Below are 17708 nucleotides of genomic sequence, written 5' to 3'. Positions count from 1 at the left end.
AATTACTGAAAAGCACTCGTGACCTTTAGTTTAATGATGTCTACTCTCCCTTCTCATTACAGACTATTCAAGTCAGTGATTTCCCTTTTTGGAAAACAAGGTTGATTTAAGGAAAAGGACCTAAGATAAAATGTTGGGGATTTTTTTTTTTTAAATTTTATTTTAAGATTGACTAATCTTTATCATTTTCAACTGGACAGTGTACTGGGCAATAAAGGGGGCTGCATATAGCCCTCAACATAGAACAGTGGATTGTTTCTTCGGGCTCCCAGGTTAAAAGCAGCAGGGGGAAACTGAAATGTTCTTTTTACCAAAACACAATTTCAAAATAATTTTAATTGGTTTTGTTCACAGCCTCAGAAAGGGCATGGTGCATTTCTGAGGCCACTTTTGCACACCTTTATTTAGCCAAGGCAATAACCACAGGTAACTACCTGTGGTACAACTGTACGTGATGGGAATTGTCTGGCTGGAAAGGAGCTCAGCAGAGAGTGGCCAGTGAGTCCTGGTGAACACCAAGCTGACCATCAACCCACAATGTGTCCTTGCAGCACAGAAAGCCAACAGCTTCCTGAGCTGTATGAGGCAGGCTGTTACCAGCAGATGGAGAGAGGTCACTCTTCCCTGATCAGTGATAGATCTGGAGCTCTGTGCCCAGTTCTGGACTTCCCAGTACAAGAGAGACATGGATGTATTGAAGGACAAAGAATCATGAGGATGAGTTAAGAACTGGAGAATCTGTGAGTATGAGGAGAGGCTGAGGAAGCTGAACTGAGGGAGAAGAGAAGAAAATAGAATTAGTCTCCTCAGAGGCACCCAGTGACAGGAAACACAAACTGATGCACAGGAGTTTCCTCTGGACCTAGGAGAAACCCCACTTTTTCTATAAGGGTGGCACAGGTTGCCCAGACAGGCTGTGGAGTCTCCATCCTTGGAGACATTCAGAGCACAATGGGATGCTCTCCTGGGCCACCTGTTCTTGCACACCCTGCTCTCACAAGGTGATCAAAGTAGCCAATCTCCACAGGTGCATTCTAGTCTCAGTTACCATACAATTCTGTGATTTCATGAAGGTGAAATACATAAGAGAATATTTTCATTGCACTTCATTCCACATTCCCAGTGGTCTGTTAATAACACAGGAAAATTTACCCACTTTCATGATTAAACTTCTGAAAAACTGTCTTTGAATATTTCTTAAGCTGCTGGAATATATTCTCCAACAGTCTGGAAAAAGCCACTAGAGTCTATAATTGTGTTTACGGAGATGAAAGAGGTAAAATAAATCTTCTGTGCAGTAAAAAAATGTAAATACAAATTTCAAAGTTAAAATGATAGGCATATAGGAAAGACTGAAAGTCAGAAGAGGCCTGTGGAGATCATCTGGTTCAACCTTCTGGTGCAAGGGCTGTGGATGAGGTTATTCAGGGTCGTATGAAGCTGAATTAGCAGGAGAAATTGTACCTTTTCCCTGGCTGCCCATTCCATTTCTTATATCCAGATGAAATTTCCCCTGAAACAACTTGTACTCCTAGTCTGTTGTCTTGTTGCCATGCATGGTACTGAAGAGACAGAGCACCTTCATCTTCTCTATAGCTTTTTTTTTTGGTTATTGGTAGACAGACATCTCCCCAAGGCTTCTCTTCTATGAATTACCCAAGCACATTCCCTTGTAGACCCCTCTTTGAATGTCAGTATATCCAGAATATCCAGTCCTCTCACTGCTTTGGTGGTCTGTTGCTGGATCACCTACATTCTTTCTCTCTTTTAAACTGGAGGAAATACACTCCATGTAGTCCATGTGGACATGTTTCTTCTGGTAAGATTTAGCAGCACAAGGAGATTTTTCCAGAAGTCTATGAGGATGTCTCATAGCTAGTTGTAAGTATCAAAATAGATTTCCCAAAGTCTAAAGAGAAATAAATCTCACTTTTATGGGATAATTTTCCAAGATAGTGCAGAAAAGGATTAGTCATAAGGGTGATGTAAAATATAACAAGTTTGAACCTACTCTGGCTGTTTTGGAATGACCTATTTACACCGGGTTCTATCTTAACAACTGTACTTTGAATGCATGTTGTTATTTTTTTGTTACTCAGAAGTGGTGCTTAATATATTTAATATTTTTAGTGCCCTACAGATACCAAAGCAACGTTTGGGGTCCACCTAAAAGTAGTAGGAGACTGGACAGGTATGTAGAAAAACAATTCCTTTTCAGAGACAAATGCCTTTACTTGAACTGTTCTCACTTTCTGGCTTCAGCACAGTTGTTCCTTGACTGCGATGTATTCTCACTAGAGATTGTTCATGCTTGTTTTCCCAAAATTGTTTTTATTACATTCTTGATGCAATCCCTGCTTTATTCAGATGTACTGTTTCTTCGAATAACATGTTTTTCCGACTACTAACTGATCTTCTGATTGCACTGTAATAATTTTCAGCGTTTCTCCATTTCTGCCTTTTTCTTGCTTTTGGGTAGCCTGCTACCCCTGCGCAGTGCAGTGCCTCTGTACATAGTAGTGTCTGCAGAAATGCTGAAATGTGCAGCTCCCAGATAAGTGGATTTTGATGCCAACAGTTTGGATGGCAGCCAGGTTAATTAACGCCTGTGGTACACTGAGATTACAGGTTTGCTTTCATGTTCTTCCATGCTCTTCCATTGCTCTTTGAATGTCCTCCAGACCAGAGGTGCAAGCCAGGATTCCCTGCAGAGGAGTAGGGCAATTTGGTGCTCCCTGTGACAGTTGTATACTGAAGTGATAGTTGTCCTTATTCCTTAGCGCCTGACTTTGTTCTTGCCCAGCATAGCATTTCCTTGTAAGGAAGACAGATACACAGCAGGGTCTGGTTCATTTCTTATGAAGAAATGTTCTCCCTTTTAATTTGTATCAGCTTGTGTGTTTGTGGAATTGAGTCAAACGAGCTTGTCGCCCTAAAAGGGATTAGACCAATGCAGAGATAATAAGTCTATGCATATTTGCTGAACTTTCCAGTCTGGCTGCATACTTGCCTCTGCAAGACTTCAATAGGCGAAGGCTGGGAGGGCGATGCCATATGCACATGTGTTCCATAATCCCCCTGATTTTCTCTCCTTGCTTGAAGTGTTGGCCAGACAGGGGCAGATTAGCCTCTGGTCTGCCTCAGAATGATGGCCCTTTTTTTGTCAAGCATCATTCCTGTGTGGGAGGTGACAGCAGGCCATTTGGGAAAGTGGGATGGAGAAGTACTAGCTAAAGGATTTTTCCAAAGTAAGTGGCATCTTTACAGTTTTCTGATTACCTACTTGGTGTGAATTGCTCCCTTTTAGCATTTAAGTATTATCCTCCCAAGTCAGTATCTGTAGTCTCCACTGAAAGGAAGGGCTGTGTGATATTCAGGACACTGTCACATTACAGAGACCGTTTATTGTGGTAGCTTTGCTCAACAGAAATATCTCTCCCAGTGTCAGATGTGCTGTTGAGAAGCAGACAGTTTACCCAGCCCTTTATGCCCATCAAAACCATGGAGCCCTGCTCTCACTCATTCCCTTAAGCCCTGTGACAATTAATAATTGTCTCTAATCTGCTGACTGTTTGAGGAAGGATTATTGTATTTGCCACATTCCTTATTATCTTTCTTAAGCATGCTCTAAAGGCTGCTACTGCAGACAGGATATTAGACTGGAGGAGTTTTTATGAGACATACTGTCATTTGAGGTCTTCTCATGACCTAGTCTCTCAGCCATTATCCTATTTATTAAAATTCTCTTTTGTATTGCCGTCTCCCATTCCTGACAGTTTATACCTGACACCAAAGAGACCTGACAGTTTATTTCAGAGAACTCAATAACAAGCCTAAAGTAAAAGGATAAAAGAGAGGTGCAGATATGCCATGAAATGCAGAGAAGAACTGGTTAGTTGAGGTGTTTCTCCTCTGGATAGCTTTAGCTTCTGCTGCCTGCACCTGGGAGATATGGTGAAGGAACATTTCCTGCCACTAGCTGTAAGGACAGGAGAGGGAGTACAGATTACTGGCAAACCAATTCTGCAAGTTGTTTCAGGTCAAGTCTCTTAACAGTGTCTCTGACTGATATTTTGAAAATGTAATAGAATACCTTGTTTTGTAGGTTGAGAAAGCAACTGCATGTCAAGAGAAAAGGGGTAATATTATTTTCAACTCCTGATGAGAAGTTGCTATTGATGGGAAGTAATTTATTGCCCGTATCCCAGTGTATATAATTTTGGATTTCAAATAAAATAAGCTGAAAGAAGCAGCTTTTGGAAAAGTTAGTCATTCTAGAAATAATGCTTTGCACAAGAGCCGATACTTTGTTGATTTTCAGGCAGTACTGTTATTTGCTTTTTAAAATCAATTATTTGAATAATGGAAAATGTAGGACAGAAAAAGTACATAAGAGAGGAAGTAGCTACAAAAACAGTAGCTCTGAGACCTTTGCAAATTAACTGGTAATCTAGACACCCTGTTTCATGCTCCATTCAAATGAAATGGTGCTAGCTGAGCTTGGAACAGCTGAGAATCTGCCCCCCTCAGAAGCAGATTTGGATAAAAGCAGAAACTTTCCTTACATTATATAAGCACCCACATCCTTTTCCAATACAAATCTGAGATCTCCTATTTCTCACCCATGTTGTGCTGGTATTAATAACTGTATAGTGCTTAACTTTCATGTTCATCACAGAAAACAGACTCACAGGCACTGTCATTGCTGTAATGTGCCCTCAGATGCCTTTGAAACACATATTTTCACCTGAAATGGTTCCCATAGCTCCCTTTGTAGACCTCTGACCTGTTTATATGTCTAGTTTAGGACAAGACAAGCCAGCCTCAAGCATGCCTTTTTCTCTTCATTCGTTGTAGAGAGAGTATATGTATATACAATCTCACTGCCTCAGAGGTAGGTTGTTTAGTTAATTGGCAACTAGTTGTGATTTTTCCCATGTAAACATTTCTAATTTGAATTTTCCTTCCATCTTTTGCCACGTGCCGTGGGTATTGTGAACAGGGGAACAGCTATCATAGACCTTCCTAAAAATGAGTGTGTGATTATGCAATTGCTGTCCTTGTGCTGACGTGTAACTGCTAAAGTCGGCACCTATTGTATTAACAAAACATTCCATGGCACTGTGAAACCTGTGGCTGTGGAGCACGGCTTAGCTGGACAGTCAGGACCTGGGTGCCCAAGTTAGGATATGTTTACAGTGGCTGATCTGTGGTGATTGCACACGTGCAGGTTGGTTTTTCTCCGTGGTGCTGAGCTGAGTCAGCCTGTCTTCCTCTGTGGCTTCCTCAAGCTGAGCCAGAGGGTGTTTAAACCCTGCAGTAGCATCGAGGGTCCTGCAGTGGCTCATGCACAGGTCAGAGCTGTGAGGTGCATGGATGAGCTAATAAGCTGATCTTGTGACTGGCCACCCCCTCTAAATACCTGTTTTGTTCTGCTTCTCTTAGTACTTGTGGCCACCTATTTTTCCTTCAGCTTTGAAGTAATTGTTGGCTTAGTATTTACAACACAATTTTTTTCAAGGATTTTTTTTGCCCCACTTACTGTCTAGTTTGTCTTTAGCGTTGTCATCTATCAGCCTTATGTCTCTTCTGTCCTTGCTGCTGCCTCAAGTACTACTGCTTGTTTAGTTTTAAAGCTGACATTTCATCTGGCACCTCTGGAGGGAAAAACAGAGACCATGGGCCATGCCTCGCATCCAACAACTTGACAGCAGTGAAAAAAGACATGGCAGTGTATCAAGACAATGTGTCTCATTCACTAGGCAAACTTCAGGGTGGGAGACAGAAAGTGATATTGATGATGCAGAAATAAAAGACATCAGAAGACGTGCAGTGTGTTTTTGTGGAAAACAAATACACAGCACTCAGAGGTGTTGAGGTGAACTGCATGCCTTAAGGCAGTGAAACATTGCTGTTACTTGCTGGAACAAATTGATGTGGCATTGTGCTTATAACACAGATGCTGTTCTGTGCTCTACAGTAATTTGTATAATTTTTATGTAGCAGTGGCACCATGCTGCTGTGTAGTTGTGTATGTTACTAGAGACATTTTCAAGGCTTGTCCTGAGCACTGTGGTATTTATTGTGGAGATGCCACAAGAGCACTTGAGTACCAGCCATTGAATCTGAGAGTTCTGTCCTATAGGTTACTAAGTGTCATGGCAGCAGGAGGTGGTGATGTGTGCAGGAACTGTCCACAGAGTCAGAACAGACAGATTATGGAGTACTGATGTGCTTCACCCTGATAAACTCCAGATCTCATCAGGAAATATATATCTTTGCTTCATTTTCTTTTGCTACAGATGAAGTTATGCCTGGTCACTGGGTCATTCAGGTACAGGCAACCTTGTTTGGAGTCCTGACATAGCATAATGGGAATTTTTGTCACATATTGTCATAGTCCTTTTTCTGGAAGGTCCAGATTTGGAGCAGGAAGTTTCAGGAGGGAAAAACAAACAAACCATTTTCCAGTTAAAAACAACAATTTTCCAGAGCATGGCAAGTGTTTGAAAACATGGATCTTGTTTAATTCCCTATGGAGTAAGACCTGAGACGGCAAACAGTACACACCCCAAATTACTTGTTTTTAAACAGGAAAAAAAAATAAAAGAAGGCAGTTGTTTGGGATTTTGGAGCCTGACTAAAGATTTTTCTCACATTGACCAGAAGAAGAAAATGACATGCCTTTTAAGTGCCTCAGAAGGAAGAATGATCTGAACATTCTAGTCGGGAGAGTTTGTCAGGAGTATTTGCATGACTATGTTAAGCTCTTGCAGCTCCTGATTTAGGGGATGCCTGAAGTATCCTGCACTTACCTGGAACTTCTCATCAAGTGTAGGATCTAGTAAAGAGGGAATATTTTGTGTTAAGTAGCCCTGAGAACAGTTTTAGATGTATTGTTAGTGGATCTTGATTCTGACTGGAGGCATGTGTAGAACAGAAGATGACAAGAAGGAATAATAAGATTACAAAGTCTGTCCACAGGAAGTGACAAAGTTGTCCCAGGTTCACTGTAACTGCTACTGAGTTTCTTTAAAAATATCTACTCACTGGTGATGAACATTTGGTCAATTCTTTTGCTATTACCTCAAGCTCTGTTTGATTTGGGCCTTTTCCATTCCATAGTAACATTTTTTTGTGTTTAGTTATTCCATGAGATTCCTGGCAGGGTGTAAAGGTGTTAATGACGTGGTGCTGTCAGTTGTTCCAGCAAAATCTGTGTGTGGTTTTGGAAGAACAGGACAGCGATGAGATAGGTGTTATTTTCCACTGATAGATTTTATGACTAACAATTTTTGTATTGTCAAGGAATCTTACTTACACTTCTGAGGAAGATAGCAGAATTGAGTACTAAAAAGGTTTAATTGTGTTTCCTTTTAAAATTTGACATTAATAATAAAATGATACGGTTACATTACTGGGAAGTTAATATGCCTTAACAGTATAATTAAGCATAGTGTACAGTAAAGAATACTGATTTTATTGTTCATTGCCATTAATGCTCATTATTTATTTTATTTATTCCTGAGAAAAGCTCAAGAAAAGGCAGGATTAAGAGATTGAAGAAAAAGGAGAACAGATTTAGTTTACTGACTAAAAGGGGTTGAAAGCCCTTTTCCTCTGATTAAAGAACTAATGCTGAAGGTGAACACATCTGAATTTTTGGCTCCAGACCTGGATTGTTTTACATTAGTTGAACTCCAGCTGACTTAGTACCAAAAACAGTGTAACTTGAGTCAAATCCAATTTGAACAGTTAATGAGTTTTACGTCTAGAGGGGAAAAAAGACATTTGGGTGAGAAAGCTACACTGAAGGAAATTTTCTCCTACACAGAAGTCCTTTCTTGATGCATCCTGTTATTTGTAAACTTCAACATTTTTGCATATCTCAGTCACATTTTAATCATATAATGATTATAGAAAATGCCATGACTCAATGATGTAAATTTATTTTTGACCTTTGATACATTATGCACTGGATGTGTGGATGTTGCTGTAGCTAAGAATTGATCCAGGAACACAACATTGCAGGATTTCTTGTCGTGCCTCAGACATTTTCAGCACTCTTAGGAGCTACAGGAGTGAAGCCTGTGGAGCACATTAGCATGTAGCAGCTGATAGAATCAGAATGAATGTAGGAAAAAAAAAAAAAAAAAGGAAAAAGCTCTCCACTTTGAAAATAGAATTACAAGAGAGAAAAGCTCTAGGACATGTATTTGAGTGGACTGCCAGGCATATTTCTGGTTTTGTAATCACTGTGTGCTGTGATTGCTTACTTAAGAAAGCAAAGTTGCTGTTCTGGAGTTGCCTGTGTTTCACCATTTTTCTGTTAAAGTCTGCTTAGGAAAGACTCGTTCTTACATAGTTTCTGTGCAGAGGCACACAGCTGCTTCAAGCACTGAATATACAAAGTTTGGCTGGATTTTCAGGTTCCTTTGTGTGAGCATGATTTCTAGAGAAATACGAGGGTTCACATCAAAATGCCATCTCTTTATGCATATCTGCATTTCCCTGGGGCAATAGATTCTCTTAGATGCCATCCAAGTTCTGCTGAAGAATCCCTGCCAATTGTCTAGCTTTGTTCCCAGTTTGTTGTTACTTCTCCCTTGGGGACAGACGAAAAAAAGACGTATTTCAGATTTGGAATTTTGACTTATCGCACTTAAAACTAAGTAAGTATCTTAAAAGTAGATTTGAAAAATTGCTGTAGTTAATGAGGAAAAATCTATTTCAGCTTTAGAACTTAAAAAAAATGGAAAAACTTGTGTAGGAACTGTAGATATTTATAAATTTTATCATCAGAAGTAACAGTTATCTTTACATGCTCCCAACTCCTGCATGATGCTTGATACTTTCTCAGAATAATTTGAACAAAAATTATGTTACAACCTTGGGATTGTAATATTCTGCAGAGTTTTCAGCTTCAGCCTTTCATGGGCTCTTTTTGTGCTCTTTGTGAAAATGAAGCTCAACATTGTGATGATTGCATTACTTAGTAGGTGTTTTTCCCATGTTTTTTATTTTTTCCTTTCTCCTTTTTTTTGCATTTTTCCTCATTTCAGTGCAAGAGCCACTACTAGAAAATGTGTGTACATTTAAGTTGTTACCCATTTGTGTGTAAATACCTATAGAAAATGAACATGGCACCTTTGAACCTTCTATTTGGTTATCTGTTGTATTAAATCTGAGTTTTGAGACCTTGTATCTGTCTGGTTCTTTGCTTTGTACCCTCTCCACTTCTAGCATTCTCTTGAAGTACAGAAGTTGGGGTTGCTTTTCATTCGCAGTCTTGTTGGTTTGGGCTCCAGTGTGATTTAAAGTGTAGGTCTCTTTTGCATGAAGACCACCAGTGATGGTGGTGGTTGACCTGTCACATTACCTTGTATTGAACTTTATTCCTTGGTCTCTCCTACCTGTCTGCTTATTTCTACTGGTGCTTGGGTAGGAAGGGAGAGGGGCCATCACCCGCTCAGAATTTGTGCTGTGTTCAGCAGTTCATTATGTGGGAGTTGATTGAAACTCCCACAGCATTGCAAATGTCATTGTGATCAAATAATGTGGCCAAACGAGGTTTCCTATTTTCACAACAAACATTATATAACTGCTTGTTGGCATAATATTCACTTTGAAGTTCTAGTTAGGATGTCCCTCTCCTTTATTGCAGTATTTTTCCTCAGTCTTTCTCTAAGTACATTTACTCCACTTTTTGCCCGCTACGTGTCCTTACCCTGAATTTGAGTCATCCTTGAAAGAGCAGTTACCTGTTCCAAAATAGCTTTCCATTCCAAAATACGTTAAAATCAATGCTGGTCTTGTTTGTGGAAGGCAAATCCAACATCCCAAATTTTATCATCAGTTCCCTACAGTCCATTGCAACTCAGCTTTTCATTCATATGCCACCCCCTCCTGTTGCTCAATCCTGTCCTTTTGTATATGCATCATTTCTCAGATACATCAAATACGTGCTGGAAAATCTTAGTTTCACCATAAGGAAATAGTTTGTGATCCAAGAATTTTTAAGAGGCATCTTGCAACCACAGCTGTCTTTTGCCCCAGTCCTCCCTTGGAGAAAGATCCCTTTAAATCATAAATATTATTAATAAAAATCTGCCACCACACACTTGTATAGTTATCAAGTGCAAAAATAGGATTCAGGTGTATGTGGTAGCCTCAAAAAAGTTGACTTCTTCTTTTAAAGAAACAAATTAAACCAAACCTCAGAACTTGCACTGAAAGCATCATGTCTTGAGCACTGGCCAAGTTCCAGCAAGTTTCCACAGCTTCTCCAAACAGATATTTTGGTATCTGCTATGAACAGAAGAGTTTGGTTTAAAATATTTATGGCTGCACATTTTATATGAACCACACACAAAAATACATGCTAATCACAGCTCTGTACTCAACTTTGAACCTCGTGGTCTTATGCCTCAAAGTTTGGATATCCCAATGCAGAGCACAGAGGTGGAGGCAAGTTCCTAGTGGGAATGGAGTCAAACTGACAGTGCAATCCATGTTTTAGTATAAAGGCATCCTTTTGTGAGTGCCAGTCCACTAAATTAATTTGCAAATAAAACTCAGTTTTTTTCCTTTCATCAGGTCCTTAAATGACAAAAGGCAGTGATGTTTTAAGTATAATATACTATAATATACTATAATATACTATAAAGTTTAAGATATAGCAAAGTAAATTAATTACTACTGCATCCCAGTTTTGAGGGAGACTTGAGATGGTGGCTGCTTCATGCTGAATGTGGCATTTCTTTGAGACAAAGGACTCAATTATCTCAATATTAACTAAAGTGCTGTGAGGAGAAACTGTAGGAGGGAATTCATAGCCTGGAAATCACTTTCCAAAATGCAAAGGAGATTGCACTGTGTTACATGGAGTAGACTGTGCTGTGACAGCAATAAATAGCCCTTTGGTATGTAGTGTAGCAGCTGATGGGCAGGATGCAGCATGTATTTCATTTCACTGATATTATAACCCACATTTCTGCAGCTCTGGTATGCTCCTGTTCTTCCTCTTTCTTTATTGCTTTGTTCCTCAAAATGGGGACAAAGTGTCAGAGCTTGTTTCAAAAAGGATATTGTGACTCTTATTAAGATAGTTTGTAACATTTGTAGCAGATAAAACCAAAGTGTATAATAATGACATAATATTTCGTGAGAGGGATATTTTGTAAGAAGAAGTAATATCTCTCATTAGATGAGCTGAAACAGCTGGAAAAAAAACCAGGTTGTCTTCCAGGCATGCAGTGCCTTCAGCAGGTTTGACAAAGAAGCATCGAAGACAAAGCAATGAGAAGGGAATGAATAACATTCCTGGCTACTTTTTAAAGCAAGGTTTTCCTTGAGAAATGTGAACAATAAAATTGCCTAGTAAATGAATAAAATATAAAATATAACAACCCTTTAAAAACAAAAGTTCATATAACTCTAATAGAAAAAAACTAATTCTCAAACTACTAGTTCCTCAAAGAATTCATATGGTCAATAATACTGTCTGAAAGCCAAAAATGTTCCTTGTAAATGCTCTTCCAACTGCCTCTTAGGATTTGTATGTCTCCAGCTTTCTTTATCTTCTCTTGGCTGGGTTCCCAGCTTAGGGTATATTTCTGTAATATGCCATGGTCTCACTCTCTCCTGGAGAGGGACACACTCACATCTTGGCAGAGTGCAGTTTCTGGCAGGGAAACTTGGAAAAGAGAAGGGCATGTGAGAAAACTTAACTATGACTTGTATGAAGTACTGCATTTTATTTATATATATGTGCCCACACGTATCCCTAAACTTTCAGCATTGGGTGTGGTTTTTAAATTTTTAAACTTTTTTTTTCCTCTTATAATCTCAATGTCCTTGATAAACAATGCTTTGATTGGAAATGTTTTCCATCTACAGAAAGTAAAATTTGGACAGTGGTTTACAGAAAGCATCACTGTGTTCTTAGTAATTTGAAGGGAACCTATTCTCCATATAGAAGCTGATAATGAGTGGATGATTGCTTAGCTTTGTGACTTACCTGGAAACAGAAAATTTTTAAGATAAAAGTTAGTAAAACTTAAAATTCTGTAGTGAACGCCATGATCCTGAATAAGAGATAATGCTTCTCTGCTGGGGAGAGAGTCTGGAAAGACTGTGGATCCAAATAAACATATTAGTGTTTTTATATGTGTTAGAGAAAAAGGCACTCAGTGGAGATGACAGCAACTTCTTCCAGCGTTGAGGGGGGATTTTGGGGAGAGGAGGAGTTTCAGAGTTTATTGGCTATTTTGGGTATTGCTCAAGTGTCTGCTGTGAGGATTTTACTGTACTGTCAGTGATAACAAGTCCACCTACAGCCTCCAAAAAGCCTCCTCATATTATAAGAAATTAAAATAAATCAGTGGGCAGTTAGTGTTCTTCACTGCAACAAGCAGCTTTAAGGACTATCTCTTGTCATAAATTTAATGTATTCCCTTATTCATTAAACACAGTGTAAGTGCCATTTCCTCAAGGAAAATGCCACAGACACCCACGCACATTTCAGAGTCAAAGCTTTTGGTGCTTTGCTGTGCTTTGCCAAGTGACTGGTGCCAGCCTGACGGCACAGGGCTTTCCCTCAAGGATTTCACTTACACTGTGTCAGCTGAGTGTCTCTTGAGCTTAGCTGTGGCTGGTCTGAAAAAAGCAAAATTTTTAATTAAAGACATTTTTATAGTTTCTGTTACTTGATGTTTTCATTTTCTAATGGGTTGAGAGGATTATGCTAATTGTGCCCTGTTATTAGCAAGCACAGCAAATGAAATTTTCTCAGTGCAATTTCTAAAAAAAGCAGCAATTCCTTAATCTAAAAATTCGTTAAGAAAGAATATTGCTTTAAAAGTGTCCCATATTTCCCAGTTCATATGCAGCAGAACATGTCATGTCTGCATGAAGAGGATTTGATAATTTCTGTGCCCTTATGTATTGCTGAGTTTGATGGTGCATTGATGTATTGCACCAGGGATATATGCCAGGTCGTAACTGGTAACTGATATCTAATGATAGTTTATACTTACAGGAATTGGCAAAATCACTTTTTCAGATAAAGATGTGCCAAGTCATTTCCTTACAGTGATGTGAGGAGCTGTTTGATCCAGATCATGTTAAATCACATGTTCTTTGTTCTAGAGAATAGTTGTCAGTTTGGTATTGAATTGTAAAATTTTTCAGCTTTCCTCTCCAGTTCAATGCTTTACTCTTGACTTGAGTAATAACAGACTTTCTATCATGTAAAAGCATATCTATTTAATATTTCATTATGTTCATAACATTATAGTTGAAAGATGGAGATGACAACCTCATAGAGAATCTCACAGCAAATTTTTACAAGTCCACACAAGAGCTAGTGTGAAGTCAATAAATATAGGTATTTGTAAGAAATTATGAATTAAGAATAAATGAAAACTACCCAGACTAGGTTGTATATAATAGTTTATATTCAGGCAGTTGTCTGGCTTCAGTTCTCAAGAATGACTTGTCTAATTCAAATGTAAGAAGAAATAACAGAATTGCTCACATCAGGGTGAAATTAAACCATGCTTTGGAAACATTTTCTGATATAACGTTTTATTACCTATCAAAAAAAAAAAAAAAAAAACAACAAAAACAAACACCCCAAAAAATAAGGAGGAAAACAGTATCTAATGGCTCATTTCATTTGTCAGTCATTGAAATTATTTCCTGCTATGGTTTTGATATTGCCCTTTGAGAGATGTTATAAGAAATGGAGCCTCAGATGTGATTATATCTTTGGAAAAAAATGTACATTTCTTCCCAGTGGATCATCCCCAGCTGACTAGCAAAACTTATATAGGAAATAGGATCCAGCTGAGCTCTGATCACATTATCCTGTGTAATGCTTCAGTGTAACTAGTGCTTTTGGAATTTGTGTGTGTTCTCTGAAAGAGACAGGCAGCTGAAAACACCAGGGAAATGATTTTTAGATATCAGTGGAGTCCCATAGTACCCTGTTTCTGCTTTTGTTTCTTACTTGCAGTCCCACTGTTATTTCTAGCAGTTCCATTCAGCTGCACAGGCATTTCCCACACAGTATCCAGCACAGTGCAGCTTCCCCTCTGGGAACAGCCGAGCACCTTCCGTGCAGGTATTCACACAACCTGGCTGTGAGCAAGGCCAGGTTATGCCTGATGATCCCTCTAAGGTCAGCTGAGCCTTGGTGATTAGCAGCATTGGTGATCAGCAGCACAACTCAAGGCTGCTGTTGGAGGGATGAGGGCTGGGCCATCTCTGCTTTATATTCCAAGGCTGTGAGTAAGGGTGAATTAACAAGGAAACTCCCATTCTCTTTCACGAACTCCTTTTTTCTTTGGCATTCCCCTTCTCCTCCCCTCCCTTCCCCAGCTAAGAGAAGCCAGTATTTAACCTGCCCAGCCTGTCTGAAGCTTCCTGCAGAGCAGTTCTTGCCCCACATGTCTATCAGTGTGGACAGCTGTCTCCTGACCAGCTGTGTCCCTCTTGTCAAACAGACACGTGTTTGCAGTTTTATCCAAAGGTGGCAGTCATTGGGAGCAGCACAAAATATTGCTATTCATATTTTTTTCACAAGCAGACGTGCTGAATATATCCTAGAATCATGGAATGGTTTGGGCTGGATGAGACATTAAAGATCATCTAGTTCCAGCCTTGGAGACACATAAAACCCAACTGAACATGGCCATAAGCAACCTGCACTTTCTAACCATGCTTAGAGCAGGACTAGATTATCTCCTAAGATTTCTTCTGCCCTCAACAACTCTGTGATCTCTATAGTTATTATACAGTAATTTATTTGCATATTTAGAGTAATGATGAAGTTGTGTCTGTATTAGTAAGAGGGTGAAATGATCCCATGCTTACAGTTTAGGTCATCACCAAATATGAATAGGCAAAAGCCCAAGAATGAGTTCATAGTGACTGGTAGTGGTTTTGTTATGGTACAGAATTTCAGTCTTGGATAGGGTTAATACCATTATTTTGTGACTGCCATATTAATCTCTTTAATGAAAAGTTCTTGTAGCTTGTTCAAATGTATAAAATATAAGACACTTGCAAACCTATTTTTAGACCTGCCTAAAAATACCAGTGGATGTATGTCTGTGGGTATGTGCTGGTGTTTAATATATTTGGTGACAAGCTAATACACATGGCTGGAAATGATGAGACCATGGCAGCCCAAGAATAACACTTTGGAGTCGTGATAACTATTTCCATGAAGACATCAGCTTAGTGCTCAGCAGCAATAAAGAGAAAAATTATTAGGAGTGGAGTAGAGAATAAAGCCAAGGAGATGCCTGTGCAGCTGGTGGGTGTTTCTGTGGTGCTACCAGGACTTCAATCCTGCATGCAGGTCTGGTCTTCATCACTCAGACATGACACTGGCCAGGGTTCAGGAAGGAACAGCAAAGAAGCATGGAGAGGCTTCCAAACATGGGATAAATTACTATGTAGGGACTTTTTAGCCTGAAGGAGATATAATTCAGGGTAATATAGCCACAGTCTGCAAAACCATGCATAATGCTGGAAGAGTGGATGGGTGGAGCCTGATTGTTCATGGTTTCTGCCAGTATCAGAGTTTTTTTGGCCAATAAATATAGTCAGGGAGATTTCAGAGCAAACATAAGGTGATGAATCTTCATGTAGTAGGTGAGAAACACACTTGTCAAAGAGTGTGGAATGGATTAGGTTTACATAGGGACTGGGCAAGTACTTTAAAAAGAAGTCTAAGAATGTCTTAGTAGACAAACCACCTTAGACTCAGGAGATGCACTGACATAGAAAAGCTTGAAAGCAGAAGGGTCTTACCCTGTAGTCATTTTTCCATAGATGTGTCCACAAATCGATCCAGATATTAGAGCAGGGGGCCTTGGTGTGAATCAGTACAGGCTGATGAGTTGTGCCTTTGCTCAGCCTTTTGAGGCAAACCCTCTGGAGATGTGCAGAGCTGGATAGTATTGCAGTAATTGCACAGCTGGCTAGTAGCTCCATTTCAGTGTTAAAAAGTTCCATGTAGCTTTTGAAAGGTTGGGCTTTCTCCAGTTTCTGTATCAGATTGCAAATTACAAAAAGAGAACCAGTTGACTCTCCCCTGCTTTGTATATTTTGAGTATTTTTTTTCTTTTTCTATTAAATAAGGACTTTTTAGAACAAGTGTCACTACAATGTCTTAAAGCCCAAAAAGATATACTGGTGCCTAATAGTTTCTTCTGACTTGTTATGAAGGAGGAAAGTACTAGTGAAAGAAATGGTAGTTGAGCCTCCCTGCATTTGCTCATGAGGAGCTCAAAAAGCAAAGTACGGCTCTTGGCCAAAGGCCACTGTAGAATGCAGTGATATAAAAAGTCTGCATAGATAACGTTTCCTTCACACCATATATTTATAAAGGTATTTTTGAAAGTTGAAGTTTTGTGTTGTTTAGAAACAGTGCTTTACTGTTGCACTTTGTAAGAGCTGAGTTGTGGAATGAGCTCTACTGTCATGAGAGAAAATAATCTTCAAGTGCAGTAAGTGTCTATCTCTAAGGCAAAAAATGTTCCTTGACTAAGGTTCCTTTATAATTTTGAACACCAGCAGTCAGCTAATTCCCAGGTCCAGTTGGGAGTTGCTGTGTAACCTTCAGAAGGATTTCTAACTCAGTAGTGAGCATCAAGGCTGCTTGACTTTGTTATTGTGTCTGCTTCTCTTCCCGGGCTGTCTGGGAGACCCAGGTCTGGCAGTGATGTCCTGTCAGGTCAGTCATACAAAATGCAGTCTAAATATGGTCCTCAGAATCTCTCCTTCCTGTTTGGAAACAAAACAAGTGATGTTTTTTCCTTCCCATCATTGATCTTCCAACCTTTTAAGATTCCTGAGACAAGAACTGCCTCTTGCTGTTTCTTCATTGTCTTATATATGGGTATATATACCTAAATCATGCAAGATGTTTGATTATAGTGTAAATAAGGGAGATCTAGTTAGAAATAAATCCATCCAAGCTAATTTTGACATCGCAGTTGGGACAGTTTAAGGACACAAGAAAGCACCTGGAATTCCATCAGGAAAAGGATTTGCTGATGCTAGAATAAGGGAGGGAGAATGATTTTGAACTGGTAGGCACAGAGCTAGAGAAAAGAGAAGGAGCGTTTTAGGATGCAAACACAGTTTAGGAAGGAAACTAGGGCGTACATAGACTTTCTTTAAAGAAAGGAGGACTATTCTTCAGGTCCAGAGTGACTTCAAGTTTGGACTTGAAGTCCAAAGTGACTGCAGACCTATGTAATGATTAGCTGAATTCCTTATTTTTCCCGCTCTGCTTAACTTCTGTAAAAGAAAATGTTGAAAGGAAGGATGTTCACTGTTTATTCACTTACCTTAGAAAATGGAGAGTCCACTTGCCTTTCTATAAAGGCTTCTCTATTTCCCTTAAATAAATGTTAACAGCAAAGGGTTTGTATATATTTTTCAGCTTTCTGGGTTTTCACTAGTTTTCAGGGTTTTTCAGTAGCTCTGTGGATAATGACCCTGAGCAGTCTTCAGATGACTGATCAAGAGGGAAGGAAATGGTGGTGAAAAATAGGAGAATTAAACTCCATGAGGCTTAATAGACTGAGAATCATGGAAGTTCAATCTGGTCAAAAAGCCTGTCTCTATCAACAAAATATGTGTGTTTCAGGGAAATTCCAAAGCTGATGATGTAATAATTTTGGAACCTT

The 17708-nt window shown here is 39.3% G+C and overlaps 1 protein-coding gene across 5 annotated transcripts in view; it reads left to right on the top strand.

Moving 5' to 3' along the window:
• NOX4 (NADPH oxidase 4) overlaps positions 1–17708 on the top strand; it is a 106241-nt gene that overhangs the window by 39036 nt on the left and 49497 nt on the right. For all 5 annotated transcript variants that reach the window (XM_014877515.2, XM_014877511.2, XM_088159350.1 and 2 more), the window contains one exon: positions 2131–2191. In XM_014877515.2, coding sequence (XP_014733001.2) covers positions 2131–2191 — 61 coding nt within the window. The remainder of the gene's footprint in view (positions 1–2130; positions 2192–17708) is intronic.

Source organism: Sturnus vulgaris, chromosome 2, assembly GCF_052056855.1.
Source record: "Sturnus vulgaris isolate bStuVul1 chromosome 2, bStuVul1.hap1, whole genome shotgun sequence".
In the NCBI taxonomy this organism is placed as follows: domain Eukaryota; kingdom Metazoa; phylum Chordata; class Aves; order Passeriformes; family Sturnidae; genus Sturnus; species Sturnus vulgaris.
Note: the sequence above shows the minus strand (reverse complement) of the source record. Positions and strands in the feature narration are given on the sequence as shown.